Source organism: Lonchura striata, chromosome W, assembly GCF_050655825.1.
Source record: "Lonchura striata isolate lonStrDom1 chromosome W, ASM5065582v1, whole genome shotgun sequence".
NCBI lineage: Eukaryota > Metazoa > Chordata > Aves > Passeriformes > Estrildidae > Lonchura > Lonchura striata.
This window is the reverse complement of record NC_140743.1, coordinates 43,186,187-43,205,708: the sequence shown is the minus strand read 5'-3', so window position 1 is coordinate 43,205,708 and position 19,522 is coordinate 43,186,187. Positions and strand designations below refer to the sequence as shown.

General features: G+C 48.4%; 2 protein-coding genes across 10 annotated transcripts in view; both read right to left on the bottom strand.

Annotated features, from left to right (window-relative positions):
• LOC146763239 (E3 ubiquitin-protein ligase NEDD4-like) overlaps positions 1-12,199 on the bottom strand; it is an 84,641-nt gene extending 72,442 nt beyond the window's left edge. For 2 of the 5 annotated variants that reach the window (XM_085571360.1, XM_085571361.1), the window contains exon 1: positions 6,165-6,323. In XM_085571360.1, coding sequence (XP_085427486.1) covers positions 6,165-6,212 — 48 coding nt within the window. In that variant the 5' untranslated portion in view covers positions 6,213-6,323. Of the gene's footprint in view, positions 1-6,164; positions 6,702-7,899; positions 8,082-10,535; positions 10,661-12,066 lie in introns of those variants that run through there. The other 3 variants (XM_085571367.1, XM_085571362.1, XM_085571359.1) reach the window with 3 other exon arrangements.
• LOC146763237 (uncharacterized) overlaps positions 10,536-19,522 on the bottom strand; it is a 40,236-nt gene continuing 31,249 nt past the window's right edge. For 2 of the 5 annotated variants that reach the window (XR_014952682.1, XM_085571435.1), the window contains 4 exons: positions 18,808-18,910; positions 16,038-16,108; positions 14,311-14,398; positions 10,536-14,195 (listed from right to left, as the gene is read on the bottom strand). Coding sequence is in view for 4 of the 5 variants with exons in the window: in XM_085571435.1 (XP_085427561.1) it covers positions 14,331-14,398; positions 16,038-16,108; positions 18,808-18,910 (242 nt within the window). In the remaining variant the exon portion in view is untranslated. Of the gene's footprint in view, positions 14,999-16,037; positions 16,109-18,807; positions 18,911-19,522 lie in introns of all 5 variants that reach the window. The other 3 variants (XM_085571438.1, XM_085571436.1, XM_085571439.1) reach the window with 2 other exon arrangements.

Genomic DNA, 19,522 nt, shown 5'->3' with positions numbered 1-19,522 from the left:
CACAATGAAATATTTAAGAGGAAGTAGCAGTGTAAGCAAAAGATGGAGAAATTTATGGAAGTTAATGAGCTTTCTTGTTTACCAACACCAAAATTTAATTGTAATTAAATCAAGCTACTTCTGCGCATTGCTATCCCATCTACAACTTTCTGTTGACTGAAGTTGTTGGATAATCCAGCCCTCACTGCTATTACAGGGCCTGGAAGTTTCCAGCTTGCTCACAAGTCCCAGTTTATATTGCAGAGTTTAATTACGCAAAGGTCTTGGCCCCATCCAATATTCTGGGACTGAGAGGTTTTCAATTTGGCCAAATCCAACAGAAATCAGTAAGCTGCCACCAGGCTGCACCCACACCACCACCTCTGATGCAGCCTCTGGATCCTAAAGCACCTGTACAGGCAGCCCACCTTGCACCTGGAACTGTCTTTGGTTCAGAAAGGATAAGTATTATATAACACAGAACCTTGCACTGGCTGGAGACACAACTGCAGCCTAGAAGCTGCAGGGGTGAACTCTTCCCACAATATCCTAAGGTTTAACACAGATTCCCTTCTGATAATAAGCTCATTCGGCACTCGTACCATGCCTGGTGATGTTTGCAAAACAAAACACAAAAAATCTCGTCAGAGACCTGTAAACCCTAACTCCTAGTGCAAGCTGTGCCCCGGGGGTGAGGTGCCTGCTCATCAACAGGTGTGAGGCTCCCAGTCTATGTTTGTTTCCCAGGAAAATGGCCCCTGTGCAGGAGCAGAGGAAAACCTCGAGTTCCCATTTCCCATTACACAGTGCCCTCCAACGGCCAGCCCTTCACATGAAACCCATGGCATGCTTCCCTTCCCAAAGGCAGGAGCGGAACCACGGGTTGCACTAACCTGCATACCACCCTTAGAGGACAGACAACAGCCAGGGGAGACAGAGCCATCTCTGAATGGGGTTATAGCTAAAACTAACATTCCTTGTCTACCTCATGTTCATACAAGCCTCCTTCAATGTCTTTATATTCATTTTATAATAAAACTAGAATTTACTTAGTGTCAGCACTAGTGACCAAAACATGCCGATAATTCATCAAAAGCTGTTTTAAAATGCAGGCTGTTATAAAAATCTATTGACCTCCTAAGAACCACAGCCTATTTTGATATTCTGCCACACAAGTAGATATGCAAGCCCTGTCATTTATGAAATACTTCCTTACCTGGACTTTTTAATCATCATTTAAGGTTTACATGCTATCCCTGAAGCTAGTGCACTTCAGAGTCTATAAAAACAATTCAGGGTCAATAAAAAAGTCACTACTCTGAATTGCTTATTGCTAAGACACTGTCAGTGCTGTGACCAAGGGAGGCCCCTCTCACACTCAGATAGCAGCGTGAGGCTTTTATGTAACTGGCAGAGCTCTGATTTAAAGGGTCTATGTTCAGTGGTAGTGACAAAGGGTGCATCTGCTCAAGGAACTCAAGGTTTTCTTCACATAAAGCTTCCAGGTTTCAAGAACACAGTGGGTTGGGCTGGAGCTCATGGGGCCAGGGGTACATCCCTGGGCAGACTGGCCCCCCGCACCGCCCCTCTCCATCTCACAACTGAGGAGCCACAGCAGCCCAAAAGCTGCTTCTCCAGCACATCAGGGCCCTGGTAGCGCTCTTCCAGTGCCACAGTGCCGGTGCTCCAGTGCTGCTCCAGGAGCTGAGCTGGGAACCAGTGCGATGAAGAGACAGGGCTCTGGAGCCCCTCCCAAGCACCAGTCCTGGCAGGGGCTCCGTGGGCACAGCCCGGGCTCAGGAAATATCGCTGGCTGTGCCAGCACAGTGCAGAAGCCAGGTGAGCTGCAAGGTACAGCCTCACCACCGAGACCACACAACAGGAAACATCACCTGAAATATAACTGCAGCCATCTACGACGCTGACACTGCCCCAACAACTCAGCATTGCCATTACTTCCAAAGTTTATGGTTTGCTTCGAATGCAAAGTAGAGAAATCTGGCCCTGAACTCCCACATGTCACTGCTGTTACCAAGTCCAGGGAGGGGGGGAAATTGCAGCCCTTTTCCTCCCCAGCAAATCCTGCTGATTATGAGAAATAACATCTTCTCAAGGCCTTTGCAGCCCCATCTCATGGATCCGTTAACATGACACTCAAGTAGCCAGAAGGAGACACCCTCAAGGGAGATAATTCCAGAGCAACAAACCCATCAGGAACATGTAAACACGAGGCACAAAAGCCAACCTTCCATATGCCTCAGTCTGAAACAGTTTGCACAGACAGTTCATCCATCACAGCACAAGCTGCATTTCACCACAGCACCACTGTGGCAAATCTTGGCTTATTCCTTACCTTGATGTCAGATCCAGCACAGGTGAGCCTCTGCTTTACAGGAATCCATCCTGTCCATAGGAACCATTTCCATCATACTCAGAGGTGGGTTTGTTTCCCTTTCCCCTAAGTGTGTCTCGGTAAAGTGAAGCACCACACTGGCTCCTGAGGTCCTGAAAAATCCTTCAGGATTCACTCTTCAAGGACAAGGCTTTGCCCAGCATAGCACACCAGAACTAAGATGAAAGGTTAGGCTACAGTAACTACACACAGAATTATTTATTTTGAGGCATATGGGATTGTATCTCACACATTGTGATATTTTTCAGGAACCTAAGATCCTTTAGACAATTTCTAAGGCATGACAAAATGTCATCTCAGTAGGAAGCTTCTAATTCCAATTGACTCAATCATAAGTCACAGAAGTTGAATAGAACTTGAAAAGAGAAGAATGCTGAAACTGCAGAGAGCAGTTTCACATATGAACCGCTTTTCCCCCAAATATTTTAAAGTATAAAAAGACACTCTTCAAGGATCTTTTTTCTAAATTTCCCTTTTTAATTAAAGCAAACAAGTTCTGAGGAGCTGCAAGTTTTGCTTCCATCCAAGGACACTAAGAAAGCAAAATATTTGTGGATTTGTGTGGGCAATATCTGACTCTCAAGAAACCCAAGCTGAAGCAAAAAAAAGGTGCACTTCATTCACAATTATCTTCCGCTACGAAGGGCTGTAAGTTTTTATATACACTGTTATTTAGAGATTGCATGAAAGCACCTAAACTTTCAGGAGCCTGTATAAATATTATTTCACAGAATCACAAAGAGGCTGAGGTTGACACAAGCCCCTGAAGATCACCCGGCCCACCCCCTGCTTAATCCAGAGCTGGCTGCTCAGGCCTGTGTCCCCATGGTTCCAAACAGCCCCAAGGATGGAGGTCCAATACCCTCTGGGCAGCCTGGCCCAGTGCTGAGGTCATCCTGACAGTGAAAAACTGGCAGGATATGAATCTGATTTACAACTCATTTTAACTAATTAATATAAAACACTTTACAATTCAGGTTTTCAAGGAGGCTGATCTATGAACACAACATCTGCCATGAAAAACTGCAAAGGTTGGCTCATCCCCTGTGACTCAGTGAGCCCCAAATCCCCAAAAGGCCTAGTGTTCCAACACCTATCAGAGACCTTGGGCAAAACAGAACAATTCACATGGAAGGCAGCCCTGTGAACCACAGCTACCCACAGGGATGAGTGCAGGCCCATAGTCTGCACACGCGCAGCCTGGGCCTGCTCCATGCCCACCACACACACATCAGCTGTGCAAGCAGGAGGGAAGCCTGCGCCTCTGGTCTATAGGAGATTGCTGGTTCTCTCTCTCTGGAGAGCCACTCAGCAAGTCCAGCTTGCATGTAAATCACTGCATTTTCCAATCAGCAAATGTGCCAGGAGTGGAAGCACTACACAAGGCCAACTCAAAGCCCTCCAAAACCCATTTACAGCAGATCTGCAAACTGCATTTCAAACCTAGGCAGAAACAAAGGAAATGAATAGGCTGAATATGTCCACATATGCCACTCAGCCTCTCACAGCTAATAGAGCTCTGCTTTCCAAAAAATGATGAGCCAAGTCCAGGCCAATGCTAGAGGGAAGTCATTACCCACACAGGCCAGCATGCAGAGAACTGCCAGCACACCCTCCTCAGCCCACTTGAACTTCACCTTTACCAGAGCTTTCTTACAGCCACCCTCCTGAGAGAGACCATCCTCCCCTGCTCCATGCTCTCTCCTCCACCCATTACTAGAGACTCAACAGCGGGTCAGGCTCTCAGGGCCATGAAACTACAGCCCAACAGGCTGTATCGCCTGCACCCTTCTCCTTGCCACCCCTCCCTCAGCCCCTTTTCCCTCCTTCTTCCATCCTATTTCCATTTGTGTAGTTTTAAATGGTTACTGCTCTTCCTGAGAAGTGTCCAGCATCAGCAGATGCACAGCAAAGCAGGAACAAAGCACAGTCTGCTGTCCCTCAGGCAGTGTGGCTGTGGTCATCACTGCAGCTGTGACATCGGTCACTGCTGAGAGACCAGAGCTGTTCCTTTCCCAGCAGCTCCTTTTCTAACTGCTTGGTTTTACCTCGGGAGATGACTGACAAACACATCTCCTCACCCACCGCTCCACAGGCCAAGTCCTCAGCACCTGCTAGGGCTGAGCATCATGGCAGGAACAGCCCCTGCTGTCCCAAAATCCCTCCACCTCCAAGCCAAGGTGAGAGCAGCCAGCAGATTTCTCCCTGTATCCATTTCTCTTTAGCATTCTGTGCAAGTACCAGCATATGTCAAGGCAGGAGGCAGGGACAAAAGACACAGCCAAGCGCACGCAGAACAGAAAAAGCAGCAGCCAAGCTCCAGCATGATGTTCTCAGCCACCTCCCTGGGACCTGGCAGGGTGGCTCCAGGTTTCCCTTTTCCTCACAGATCACACGTGCTAATAAAAGCACAAAAGCACCTCCAATCAAATGTCTTGGAATGCCCATGCTGGGACAGCAAACCCCACTGCCTTTAGCTGTTCCCTAAGCCTGTGCAAAGCCCCCAGCAGGCCAGGAGCAGGCAAGATGAGCACAGGAGCGGGCAGGATTACTGCAGGCCCTCCGGAGCAAGTAGGGCCCTGCAGATGGTCCTGCAGTGGGCTCAGCTACCTGCAGGGCAAGGCAATGCACCGGAGCTGGCCCAAAGCTGCTTGGGGACTGGTGCCAGCCAGCTCTGTGCTCACACGAAGGCTTATGGGAACAAACCAGGGAGGAGAAGGTTCTCCTCTGCTGTTGTGCTCGCTATCTACATCACCCAATGCTCCTGCAACGCCCTCTCCTCTCCCCTACCTTCACACACATACAGAGCATTTGCAATCACTCCGCTCTCAGCTTTATAATTTAACAACAACAGAATGACACCCCCCCTTATCAAAACGCCCACTCCTGCCCAGGAACCTCCTTCCCAATGAGAATTAAACATTACAGTCATCCAGACTGCCGCTAAAATACACCAGGTAAGAAACACTGTCAGCTTCACAGAGCAGATGTTTTTAACGTTTCTTCTAAACCACAAACAGACTGGCACATCATCCGTTGTGTTCAACCCCACAAAACCAGAAACAATGCTATTGCAATTACTATTCAGTCCTGTAAAAATAAAATATATACGTGCGCTCCTAACAGCCCTGAAACCGCAGCCCAATAATGCAGCCGTGCCCATTGCTGATGCTCTATGATCCTGGCTCCTAAGAAAAGGAACCTGACCGAGGCAATGAAACAAAAAGGGCATTAAGTAAGATTTTTAACATTCACCTAAAGTAAACGGGACTGCTCTAATGCTTGTACGATTAGTTTGATTCTGCAGAAGACATCTGCTGATAAAGCCGGCACGCGGTGATTAGTTATCGCGGGTCCTACCCCGCTTATCAGCTCCATCTGCACTGGGGCCAGGCTGTGTACGACACGGTACCCGGCGCACCGGCCCGGCAGCTGCTCCCCGGGGACACCGGCAGCGCGGCGGGGAGGAGGCGGAGAGGGGCGGCCGCCCCCGCCCGCAGCACCGCCGGCCGAGGCTCTTTGTTCGCCGCCGTCCCGGCCGAGGCACCCGCAGGCTCCGGGCGGCCGCACCTGCCTGGGGTGCAGGCAGAGCTCCCCGGGCCGGGCCCCCGGGCTAGCGGCCGCTGCGGGCGGGGCGCGGAGCCCTGCGGGGCGGGCAGCGCTTGCCCCCCGGGCCGGACGTCGACCTTCGCCCAGCTCCCGAACCTCCGCCGCGGCTCCCGCCGACGGGGCCCCGGCACAAGCCCAACCCAGCCCGTCCGCGCCGACCCACCTCGTCCTCCGAGAGCCCGTACACCGGTTCCGCCGCCGCGGTCGCCATGGAGCCGCTCCCGGGCCCGCCGAGCCGCCCGCCGCCGCCGCCTCCTGCTGCTGCTGCCGCCGCTGGCCCGCGGGCGGCGGAAGGCGCCGGGAGCCGAGCCCGGCGGAAAAGGGCCGGGGGCGGGGCCGCCGGGGGCCGGCCGCGCTGCCGCCGCCGCCCGGGCCGGGGCCGAGCGCGGCCGCAGAGACGGGGAGCGCCGGTGGGGCGGGGAGAGCGCCGGGCCGGCCCAACGGCGGCGGGCGGGGCGCGGCACAAAGCGCGGGAGGAGCCGCGCTCCGCGCCCGCACCGCCCCGAGGGACGGCCGTGAGGGGGCGCGAGGAGCAGCCGCGAGAGCGAGGGGGGAGACAATGGAGCGTGAGGGAGAGGCGCGAGGGGCGTGAGGGAGAGGCGCGAGGGATGCGCGCGAGGGGCGCGAGGGGCGCGAGGGCGGTGCGTGAAGGGCGTGAGGGGCGTGAGGGAGAGGCGCGAGGCATGCGCGCGAGGGAGGGGCGCGAAGCGCGTGAGGGGCGCGAGGGAGGGGCGCGAGGGAGGGGCGCGAGGCATGCGCGCGAGGGAGGGGCGCGAGGGATGCGCGCGGGGCCAGCGGTCGTGTGTGGCTGGCGCCCTCCAGTGGGGGGGAGCGGTAGCGCAGGTGCTGGGCTGCGAGAGCGCTCCCCACGCGGGCCCGGGCCGTGTCCCGGGCCGTGTCCCGGGCCGCGTCCCCGCGCGGGACCGGGATGGGCAGGAACGAAGCCCCCGCTGCTCTCGGCTCTCCGGAGCAGTCGGAGGTGGTCGCTCACTGTGACATTTCTTCCCTCACCATCACGAGTTTTAGGGAAACCAAACACTGTGGGCACTTGGAGTGAGGGCACTTCTGGGCAAAATCAAGTTCTGCTTCAGCTCTAAACGAGCTTTTGATTTGTTTTGTGCGCCTGAGCTGGCTCTGTCCCCAGCCGTGCCCCTCCCTGCGCTAATCTCCTATTTTTGATCTCTGGCAGTACGGTGGTGCTTAAGTGGAGGCTGTTGAGGGAGTTCAATGGCAGCGGTGCCCAGACACGTTTATGCTCTGCTACGTTTGCTTTAGCGTGCACAATGTTCCCAGAGGCACGTGTGGCTACTGGCACGGGACAGATCTGTCACCAGAGCCAACACAAGGCTGTTCTGGGCGCTTCAGACAAGTGCCACTGGCTCTGGCTTCAGCAGCCCGCCTCTGTGTGCTCAGGTACTTTGTACCACCTTGTGTTTCACAGAGCTGAGCAGAACGGGGAAAAGGAGACCCCTTTTTCTGGAGACATTCCACAGAACTAGGCCAGAAAGTGTTTTTGCAGGCTTTCCAAAGCCCTTTCTGGGGCAGGAAGGATGTGACTTCTGCCCAGACAGCAGTGCCTGGGAGCCGAGCACGAGCTGTTAAAGTCCAGCCTGGGGAGACATCAGCCTCTGCACTGCCACGGGTCCCTCCTGGCCATAAAGCACACGTGCAGTGCTGGGCAGGGCCGGGCAGGGGCTTCCCCAGCAGCACAGCCAAACTGCTCCTGTTTGCCTGGCCAAGGCCAGCCCTCGGACGATGGAGTCCACAGGAGTGCCTGGCACCAGGCTCGTTCCACAGGCCTCTTGTCAAGATAGATCCAGTTTGGTTCCCCTTTGTTCCAAGCTCAGCAGACCATTCCCAACTCTGGATGTTGCTTTGCCCCCCTGCTTTACACTCACCTACTTGGTTGCCTTAACAGAAGCATCTTTGCCCCCGCTCATCCCCTGGATACCATGGAGAACCAGGATTTCAGGAGTCCTTTCGTTCAGTCCATAAACACAACTCAGTTCTTTGCTTCCCATATCTTTCTGTGCTGATGCCAGGAGTTGGAAACCATCGTTCTATCCAAGAATGTTTGTTTCTGAAGGGCAGAATGAAAAACAAACAGTTGGTACAATTCAACAGCTCTATGTGGACTGTAATCTCAGCATGGTCAAGATGGTGATACATGGAAATCTCAGAATCCAGATCTTTTCTGCAGCACATGTTCCTGTCCCTCTAAAATCACACATGTGGCTTTTTCCTTGCGCCTCACAGCATGTGGGCAGCTTGTGGTGCACAGTCAGCCAGCATTGCCACCAACAAGTGCTCCTCAGGGAAAAATACCCCTGTACAGGAGCAGAATGAAAGGATCTCTGAGGCCAGAGCAGAAAATTAGCGCCACTAACAACTCAGGTGGATTGCAAAGCTTTAGTATCAAATCCAGGCTGAAGATTTCTTGTTTGTTTGCCTTACATGCTACATGCGTAATTCCTCTTTGGAATTGTGTTTACAGTAATAGATGGCCCTGGAGAGATGTAATTCATGTGATAATGCTGACATCAGAAATCTCCAGGTGCAGCTGGGATGATTTATACTGGCCTCTTTATAGAACCAAGCCCCATGAATTATTTACAGTTTTCTGAGAAAAATAGATTTAGTATGTCTTACGGCTGGCAGTTCTCCATGGGAGCTGCGCTCCGTCCGCCTGTGCAGGACAGGGAGCAGTGGGAGTGGGAGGATGCAGCAGCCCCTGCGAGTGGTGCATGCAGGAGCAGCAGCTGGAGCAGGGGCAGGCTGGCACCCGGGCACGGGGCATGGGGACAATGTGAGGCTCGCTGGGCCAGATCTCCAGTGGCTGCCTCACCACTTCCCTGGAAATTCCAGGCACCCCTGGTACAAAAGTGTTACCTGAACGTTTCCATGTGTTTCACAAGGAGTCTTCTGAAAGTGCCGGTAAAACACCTGGTGAAACGCTCACCTGGTGAAAGCTCAGCCCTCCCCACTCCTTGCAGCCATTCTACACTGCCAAAGCTCAGCCATTTCCAGTATTTGTGGCTGTTCTTTGTTTCGCTGCTGGACTTAATTGTACCAGCTGTTACCCAAATATTGGGAGATGCTACTTAGAAGGTCACTGTAACATGCCAGTAGAGAGACCTTACCCTGTAAATCCCCTGTACTTTTAATCATCTACTGACAGCAGACACAAAGAGAATCCAAATAAACCATGATCTTCCCAAATACAGATGGTTTGGATTTTAGAGAATTGGCTTGAACAGATTAATAGAGCCCCAACCTAAGCAGAAAATGCTCTTTAGGAAATGAGCTGGATGCTTCCAGCTCACAAACAGCATTATGAGAGCAAACTGCTGCCAGAGGCTGCCCAGAATGACTTGCTTTTTGCTGTTCAATTTATTATTTATTTGGTCTCAACAGCTCTGGTGAAATACAAAATGGGAGCACAGAGGTGAAAATCACCCAGACAAGGCTCCCTTTGGTTTGATGTGGCACCAGCTGCACATGGAGTTTGGTAATTCCTGTGTCTTTTACGTGATTATTGTACTTCAGTGACTGCCAAGGGGTATTTAGAATGTTCTATTCACGCTGTATTACTCATTCCAGTGAACTTAACAAATCATAAAAGTATAGTGGCAAGGTACAGATTTTATCTGATTGGCTCTTTTATCGTGGTTTAAAACAGGATTTCACGATTTCTGCAGAGGAGGAAATAAAATCTGCATCACACTGGGCTGAAATGAGGCTGTGCACAGACACACCTCAGCATCATTCAATATTTAATGGTGTTACTTAACAATTTTTTGCTGAAAAAAGGCTTTTCCCACTGCAAAGCTTCTCGCTAGTGATGATTTTTCTCCTTTCTTCTGGAAAAATTTCATAAGAAATGTTAATATTTTATCAGGTTGCTGTTGGACTAACATAATTGCCTCTGTGTTCTCAGCATATACCTTCCTTGAAGCATTATTGAAATGGCTGGGGGCTGAGCATGGTTCAGAACACAGAAAACTAGTAAAAGATTAACTATTTCAAAATTTGTCACTATTTTATAATGTATTATTGGGAATGTCATAGAAAACTCATCAAAGCTGTAAGCCAAGTTGAAACAAGCTCCCACAAAACATAAATTGTTAATTGTTGCTCAGTTTCCAGTGACGATATAACACTGCAGGCATGAGCAAGAAAAGCAAGATTAACCCTGGAGAAGTCGAGAGAAGCTCTGTGTTCTTGGCAGCAATTGGTCGTTTACAGGAAAGGAAAAAACCAACATTTTGGGGCTATTTAAAGAGTAATAATAGAATTGCAGGAGGTGTGGTGCCACAACACTTTGGACAGGGGCTGCTAATTGTTCTGGAAGGCTTTTGATATAACAGTGGCCTATTTTCCAGACAATTCCTTCCAGCTCCCAGTCCCCCGCAGCATGGAAGTGTTCTGGATAGTGTGGGAGTGGAGGGGCCAGGTCCCCGGGGAGCAGAGGCAGCTGGGCAGAGCTGTCACGGGCTTTTCTTCCAGCTCAGTACTTAACCTGAGGATGTTTTACCTTGCTTAGCCCACGAGCAATCCAAACACCATGAGATTTGTTCTGTGGACTCTTCTTTTCACTTGGATTTCGCATTCTGTCTGGGTTTTTTGGGATGTGTGCGGTACTGAGAATCACAGGCATCCCTGGGGAGGACAGCAAAAGAGAGAAAGAAGGAAAATGGAATGAGACCTGAAGCATTTATGGAGGTAAAGTTGCTCAGCTTTACCCTGTGTCAGGCTCACTGAGCAGTGTGTGAGTCCCAGCTGCGTGTGGCACTCGCCCGTCTGGGTGGGTGACCATCCAACAGACCTGGGCTTGAGACTTGGGGATAGAATCAGCCACAGGAGCTTTCTCAGGCCCCGAGCCTCTAATCTTTGGGGCATCTCCCAAGCAATGCTGTCCCTCCTGTTCCAGCACACCACAAACCGCTGCAGGGACAGGAGCTCTCCCCAGTGCTCCTGAGGCTGCTCACCCCTTGAGGGAGGAAAAAGCCCCAGACCTAAAAGAGTGGTGTAATTAACATTCAGGCTCATCACGCTTGGTCTCTTGTCTCTGGAACTGGCCAGAGTGGAAAATTAGCTCCTTCTGTTGGCCTCTCTGTAATTTTGTGATTTGATTTTTCCTGGTTCTTATATTATGGTACATAGGGAGTATCAGCTGTCCATCTTCTCCAGGGATTTTTGCTTTTACAGGTTCATAACCCTTGCCTTCAGTGTCTTTCCTGCTGTGAATCTGTAGCACATCCAGTCCCCCCAAGATCCCCAACTTTCCTTAACCTGTGAGAGCTTTCAAACAACCCATTTCAGCTCTAAGCAGTGCCTTTGCAATCCTCATCCTCTTTTCCTCCCCTCCCAGCCCATTACAGGGTGGCTTTTTGGGAGTAAGAGCCATGAGCAACACAACCCAGAGACAACAGACCTGCACCTTCCTGAGAAGCACTTTTTGGCTGCAGATTTGGTGTTTTCAGCATTGGGCTACCCCAGCAAACATGGCTTTTCTTAGCTCACATCCTACTAAAGCTGGTGTGCCACATGAAGAGCTGTCACCACTCCACCCCAACACTGGGCCACGGTCGCCTGGATTGCTCATTCTGTGCAGGATTATCGATAGGGAATTTGCACTAAAATCCCTCTCTGCAGACCTTTAAGCAGTGTTCAAACTGGAGAGCTCTGGGAAGGAGCCCGGCTTCTGTAAATCCTCTATCATTCCTGCCCAAAACTGTAATCAGCACACTCACCCCACCCATGCCATTGGAATTCCAAATCAGCATGCATATCTCCTTTCAGGGTGGAGATTTCTCCTGCACTTTGGGTTTTGTAACCCCAGTGTTTGGGTTGCAGCTGACAATCATTTCTCCTGTGTCTGCAGGGCATGGAATGGCTTCTCCCATTCCAAATGCCAAGAGCAGCACAGTAGATTTGTGGAGCTTTATCCAAGTTAGGACAAGTCCTCCTCCAGGGAGGTTTTGGAAGCAGGAGGACAGATTCTTTCACAATGGGCTACCCCTACTTTTAATGTCATCTTTTTAAAGGAGAATTCGTTCACTTACCTCAAATCCAGACAGCCTCAGGATTTTTGCTTCTTTTGAATTGAATTGAAGGCAGGTCAAACTCACAGTCCCACCTGACCATGTCTGAAGGAGAAATCAGAGTGATCCCCAAGACATGACCTTTAGACCCTTTAAAGTGTGTCAAGCACACAATTAATTAACAGCCAAACTACTTCAGTGGGGTTTGGCAAGAGATCTCAGCCCCCCATCTTTGTTCCTGTCCAAAAGAGAGAGGTTTGATATCCCTCTCTCAAAAGCAGCGATGAGCTTTACCATTTCTGTGCCTTCATTTCAGTTGTGTGAATTCAGACAAAACTGACAGGTGTTCCTGAAAACTGCTGTAAGAAGCTTTCAACCATTGCCATACAGGGTTATAAAGATTTGGGAAAAGAGTGATGTTTTGTGGTTTCCTTCAGGTGATGTCCCCAAATCAAATCAAATCAAATCAAATCTTTTAGGAAATACCTGCTCTTTAATTAAGCATGCTCATTAGAAGAAGGATAATAATAATGTGGAAACCCTGGAAGATCCTTGGGCACAGAAAGCAGCAGCATACCTCTTAATGGGGTGAAAGATTCGGCTCCAATCCCTGAAGTGCTTGCCAGGATGTGGCACCCATCCCACCAACTCACACGGAGGCATTTGGATATTCCCATTCAATAAGCTGCTTGGTTCCATTTGGGTTTGTGTTGGTTTTTAAACTTTCTGTGGATTCAACCCAAGCAAACTGCCATGGCACAAGTTATTGACTGAACTTCCCAAGGAGCTTTAACCCACTGCAGCAGTGGGTACTGCAGCAATAAAATTGCAAAATGTCAATGTGTGAGTGTTTCACTAGGATTTGTGTGAGTGTGACTGCAGTAGGGAAATGAATCAGTTGTCTGTGCTTAGTGGAAATATCTTTATAAACGGTTCACTTGCAGGCTGAGGGGCATACTGTGAAAGCAGCTGTGTGCAAAACAGCCAGAATATTTTTCCCTATTCTCTTACGCTGTTTGTCTAACTTCAATTCAAGCTGCCCAACATTTCCCCAGAGACTGGGGACTGTTTGGGAAATGCAGAATCTCTCTCCAAAAACACAGATGCCAAACAGCCTAATAATTAATTGCTTAGGATTATCAGTACAAGACAGTTCTGGTGTAGGATAAGGAATGCCAGTTAAGAAAATCCCTATTCCAAAATACTCCTGGAAGGACTCGGTGTCAGTCTGTTCAGGAGCCCAGCAAAGCACTTCCCCCTGGGCTGTAAGGCCCACATGGCACCCTTGGCCCAGCTGGACAGGCTGAGCACCACAGAGCAGGGAAGAAGAAGAGGGAACAAGCAAAACAGAGCAGAGGGAAACAAGAGGGATTAGTTAGAGGAGAACTGGGAGGAGAGTAGTGAGCAAAAGGGTGAGTAGGAGGAAAATCGATCTGAGCTGTAGGCGGGTAAGAGGTACATAAAGCCATGAAGATGGCACCAGATTAGAGTCGTGAGTCAAACACTAAAGCATGAAGCAAGTCTACAAAGGGTTTCCCAGGTTCTTCTAATTCACACAGAACTTGAGGAAATAACCCCTCTGCCAGAGAGCTGTTACACAAACCCAGTATTCATCATGTGCAGTAAGTAATGCTCAAAGGTGAGTCATGGAGCTGATGCACATATGTGGGGTCAGGTAGTGGCACAGGTTCCAAATGTGTCCAAAATAGAAGGAAATAATAGAATGGGATTAAGAATTGTGCAAAAATGTAAAAACTGAGATTACTTTGAAAGTAATTACTTACCCTGAAAAAGGAGGAATTTGTATGGTTTATACTTACAGAGCCAGCTTAGGCTCTGAAGAGGAATCAGTTCAATCCACCCAGCCACTGAATTACACTCATGGACATTTTTCCTCAATCACAGACACAGACAGTAGAGACACTTACCCTGGCAAACCAAAAATGGCCAGTGCCAGATTACACAAAACCTGTGATGTTTTCTCTTGCTATAAAACCTTATCTGCCTTACTATTGATTTCTGTAAGCTTACACTTCTTCATAGCACTCTCTAAACTTCTAGTGGCCACAGATGAAACTCAGTGCTGAACTGGTGAACATCATGTGGAGACTGTTCTGCAGGTGCTTTCATGTTCATCTCCGTTTGGTACTCTGGGAAGAAGAGCCAGAAGGATGCAGTGAGTGACACCTCCTCTTGCCAGAAGACGCTCCAGGTAGCAGCTCATGCCAGTGGCAGAACATTCTCTCCAGGGACAGGATCACATACCTCATGTACTCAAACCATCCTCAAAAGCGCAAACTCCTCCGACACAGATCCAGAGATGAAATTTCATCAGCGAGGAAGATGCACAGATCTGGCAAAAACACCGTGTGAGGCTACCTGAGGTTCAGAAGGGTGGTATTTCTGTAGCAGACAGACATGTTTGGCATTTCTGTTCATAAATTCTGAGCACAGTCACAGCCATGAACGCACGGCAGAGGGAAGCTGGGGACAGCACAGCTCCATCCACCCAAGTGAGGCTCCTTGGAGCTTCTCTGGCAAGACAACAATTTGCAGGAATTCTGACAGCAAGAATAGGAAACAGTAATCAAGCAGAACCTAAATGTGTTGTTTATCCGAGGGTACAGGTTGGACACTGCAGGGAACCCGATTCCCAGCCTCCCTAAACAAGAGTCAGGAACAGTTCTCCAGGGATGTGTTAAATTATTCTAGAGTAAGGCTGATAGTGTGGCATCTGGGTGAGCCTGTGCAGCTACTTTTCTTGCTCAGTGGGAGGAGGATTAGTGGAGAGAGAAAAAAGACATCAGGGAAGGTATTCTGTGTTGTCAAAAGCTACAGCACGTGTAACTCTGTGGGTGGCTGCACATCCTTACGGAGTCCCCACGGATTGTGGTGGGGCTCTGCCTCTTTTCTCATCAGCCAGAGCTGGGTGCATCCTCCTGTGGGCACACACCTATAACAGGAGCAGATTGTGGATTTGTTTTGGTCCAAATTTCTGTTTTGAAGAAAGTGGACAGATTTAATGCAGATGGGCCTACATCAAGATTGCTGACATTTTTATAGAGCAGCACACACAAAGCATAAATCATATTTACCAGCAATCCAGTGCTTAGGCATTCCCACTCTGCTTACTTTGGGAGTTCAATCAAATGAATGCTATCACTATCTAACATCATTAATCAGCCATTTTAAGCAGTAGTGGGGGCTTAAAGTAGGATGAGTGAGTGAGTGAATTTCTAGTTAGCACATGCTTCTCTGCATATTAATTTTTAAGTCTTGAATAGAATCATAAATCCTCATATCCTGAGTTGGAAGGGATCCACAGGGACCAGCAAAGTCCAACTCCCAAAGTCAGAGGAGAGGGCAGCCTCTCCTTGCCCTCGTTCGGTTTCAAATCAATCTTTGCCATAATTCCACATGAGCTCTGCTCAGTGATTCCTTTTCTGGAATATTTCCCCCTTATTTCAGGCTTTAAGCCACATCTATAGGGAACAGAATTTCAACTTCCATAAGGCACCCTCCTTGGTGTAAAGACCGAAGGAATTTCTTTTTCCTGTGTATATGGAGCCTGCAAAAGAACCATGGGAGCTCTAAGCCAAGGAAAAGAAAAAAAAGATAAAAGGATGCTGTGATAAGTTATATGTATGTATGTGGCCACTTTATTAGAATGCCTCTAAAATATATATATATATATATATATATATATACACACACATACATACATACATGTATATCTATATATACATCCATGGCTATTGGTGCAGGCCCAGTCATGAACACGTTCCATCGAATGACATTGTGAGGTGGCTAAAAGCAGCAACTTCCCTCAAAAACAAACAAAGTGACTCACTTTCACATGCCTCTGGTAAAGCAGAGGGATGCTGCTACATGGCAGAGAAACCCTGTGGATCCTGGGGACAGCTGCCTTGCCAGTCCCAGGGGAACTGCGAGGTCCCATGGCAGGACCTGCCTGCTCTCGAGTGGCTCCTCACCTGTTCCTGTGTGCAGGGAACCATTGCAGGAAACCTGTGCACAGAGCTGGGTGTCCTCCTGCAAACTGCTCCTGCAATTGAGTAAAAATAACAATCCACATAACCTAACATTCCTTTTATCCGCTGCTTCCCTGCCCAGACGTGAAGCCCATGTGGTGAGAGAGCAATTGTAGGGCAGAATAATCCATTAGGAGCATCTGGATGCATACCCTGCAGCCACAATTTGTCTTGGTGTTCTTACTTTCTTCTCCTTAATTGCATTTCTTGCCTGCTGCTGTGTGAGCAGAATTTCAGTGGAATCACTTCACTAGGACATATCACTTGGAGTTGCTTCAGAGATGATTTAATCTTTGTACAATGCTTTGAACTTGTAAGTAATATTATTGCTATGTACCGTGCTCTCTCCTGAAGGATTCCCCTACTACTGTGAATTTTCATGGAATTACAGCTAGAATTGCCTGGCAGACTGGTTTCTCCCATCTTTTTTTGCATGCCAGCCAGTCAGGAGAACAGCGATGTCACTATCTGGGATAACATCCCAAAGTAAACACCTGCACAAAGGGCTCTGAGTAATGTTGTAGTAATTCCTGATCACAGAAGTGCCTCCAGGGAAACATGAGATGGATTCCCTCTTTAAACCACATAAAATAATAGCAGGGTTTTGTTGCTGCTCTAGTCAAGCCAACACACATTCCCTTCCCTCAGAAAGTATGAGTGCAGCAAATTGCCCCAAATGGGTCTGGTTTTGTGCAGACAACAATGCAAGTCATAAAATCAATAATATCCCAAAACAATTGCCCAGAGCTGAACAATGGGATACACTGGGTGAAAGCTAAGCAAAAAGAATGCTCCCTTAAGGAAAGACATCACAAATCACAGAAGACAAGATGCAGCAAGGAAGAGTGACAGCCAGAAAAGCCAAAATTTTGATTTGTGGCAAAACAGACTCATAGGAAGAAAAAAAAGAAAAATAACAAAAAAAATAAACTTTCTACTGGAAAAAAAAACAAACAAACAAACAAACAAACAAACGAAACACCTAAAAAGCAAAACTAAACTAAACAAAATGAAAACAATGCATCACTGTACGGTGCAGCATTTGTCGTTTCCCAGATCCCAGGAGCTCCATTCCCTCCTGCTTCCTAAACTAATCCTGAGTGACAGCGTGTGGCTCTACCGCTTTTAAAGCATAAAGCCAAAGGTGCTCCTTCAGGAAGAGCAGCAAAGCGGGGAGGCAGCAGCTCAGTCCGTGCCGTTCCCGGAGCTCAAGCCGGAATTCAGCGGTGTGGCTCCCCATCTGTTGGCAGAAGCAAGTAGTAACGCCGGAGCTGCTCAGGAAAAAGAGACTTGGATCCAGATGGAGTCAAGGGCCCCATTCCGTGTCAGTCAGCCCCTGAATTCACAACCTGGGGAAAAGAGCTGTTCTCCACATGGGAAACATCCCTGCCATGCTTGGAGGAGAGGTTTTACAGAAACATGGACTTGTATAAAATCCATGAATTTGATGGAGCGCAACCTGAAAGAGCAATATGCAGGAAATATTTTTTGAATAGCTGGAGTAGGAAAAATTTCACACCTCCACATCCTTGCCATGAAATTTGCCTTAGGATTTCTGTACATCTCTAAGCACGAGAGGATCCCTTATCCAGGGAATAATGAGGCACTGCTCTGTCTTTGTGGAATTCTCTGCTGGGCTGCACTAACTCCAACTGTGGTGATTAACAATTCAGTTGGAATGGAGCCTGATTTAAAGCTGAGCTCTCTCCAGCAAGTGCCAAACTTGCGGCAGGAAAGTACCTGGGCAGAGAAATGCTCCCTGGAGAAACCTGTACACAAACACACGAGTCTCCCGGTAATGTTCCTGTTCTTAGGAGAATTTCAAAGGTTCTGGCACAACATGCACCCACCCCTTTAATTGATTCAGTGAACAGTGTTCCATCTGAAATCACATTGCTGCATGAGGAGGCACGAAGGCACAGGTATCCCTCTGCCAAGGGCTATCTCTGGACCTGTGGCTGCTATTGATTTGTTGGTTCCTTCTCTCCTAGATATCGATGTTAGGAAACTGAAACTCCCAAAAGATCTGGGCTCAGCCTTCTTGACACTGAAACAGGCCTTTAGCCTAGGGAGATCTCTAATCTATCAATTTTGTCTGAAAGTTTTTCACTTAAATGGGGGAGGAAATAAGGAAAAAGAAGAAACGCTCCATGTTTTGACATAGAAAGGCACAATTCTTTCAGCATGAAGAATTGCCACCATTTACTTTCTGTCTATAAACCGTAAAAGTTGCAGCATCTGCCCTTTCCTCAAATTAATAATTTTCAAAATTACCATCTAAATTACTTTTGATTCCAGATTAGCTGAAAGGTATAGAGAATTAAACTCTTTCCCCCCCGTTTGGATTAATTGATAGAGAAAACCATGGAAAGATGAACAGGGAGAGGATTGCTTAGGAAGACTATCTGCATTATTTCCCAGTTTCTTCATATTAAGAGAATGAATCAAATAAGAATGTGAATAAATAGGTGTGTTCAGAGCTGCTTAAATACAGAATTACTGATATGTATAACAGTGGTGTCCCAAACCCTGACAAAATAAGACAAACAGGAATAGAGGCTGGGAAGGAGAGGAGGAGCAGTGGGACAGAAAGGAGTGTATTTTTTACTAGGGCATGTTGCTGTTTTGGAGAGAAGGAGCACGAGTGAAAGATGAGACTGAGGAATAAAGGAGAGGATGAAGGAGAAAAGTCCTGAAGCAGAACTGGAAATACCTGCTGGAAGTGATCAAGAGCAGGATCTGAGAGGGGCAGCGGCGGATGCTCCTCCTCATGGCCCCAGTGCAGGGAACAGCTGCTGTTTCCCTCAGACACGGATCTGTAGGACGTAAGTGTAAAACTAATATTTGGGCTGGGCCATTAGTCACTGTTAAGGGGCCCTTTTATCTCCAGTAATCTCCTTCCTGACAGTGTGTCCCACACACCAGGCTTTGCATGCAGCAACCTTGTGAATACTGAACTCAAAGCCAAATGTTCAGCCCAGGACAGGAATGAATGTCCTGCCCAGAGCAGGAATTGTCAAAAGCACAAGGAACCTCTGCTACTTTGTTCAGCCAAAATGTTCCTGATTTTAATTAACTTTGGTTTTATTCTGGTGTGAGGAATTTGAGGCAGGCAGAAAAACAGAAAGGTGCTGAAAGACATAGCTCTGGAACTCAGCATCACATCTTTGGTCCAGGAAAACCAAGTGTGTTGGAACAAGAGTTTTCTGGCACAGGAAAATTGAATATTGTTGCTGTTGAAAAAGCAACCAAGTAATCTCTACAATACCTGCCAGTCCAAAACAAAGGTCGCTTTTAGTACAGTGCAGCAGCCCATCATCACTTTAAGAGACAGAATTTTCCAGATTTTTATACTTAATCAAATCAGCAACCGTATCTGCATTCCACTTGTCCTAAATTGCATCAATTGTCAACAAATGTGCATATGG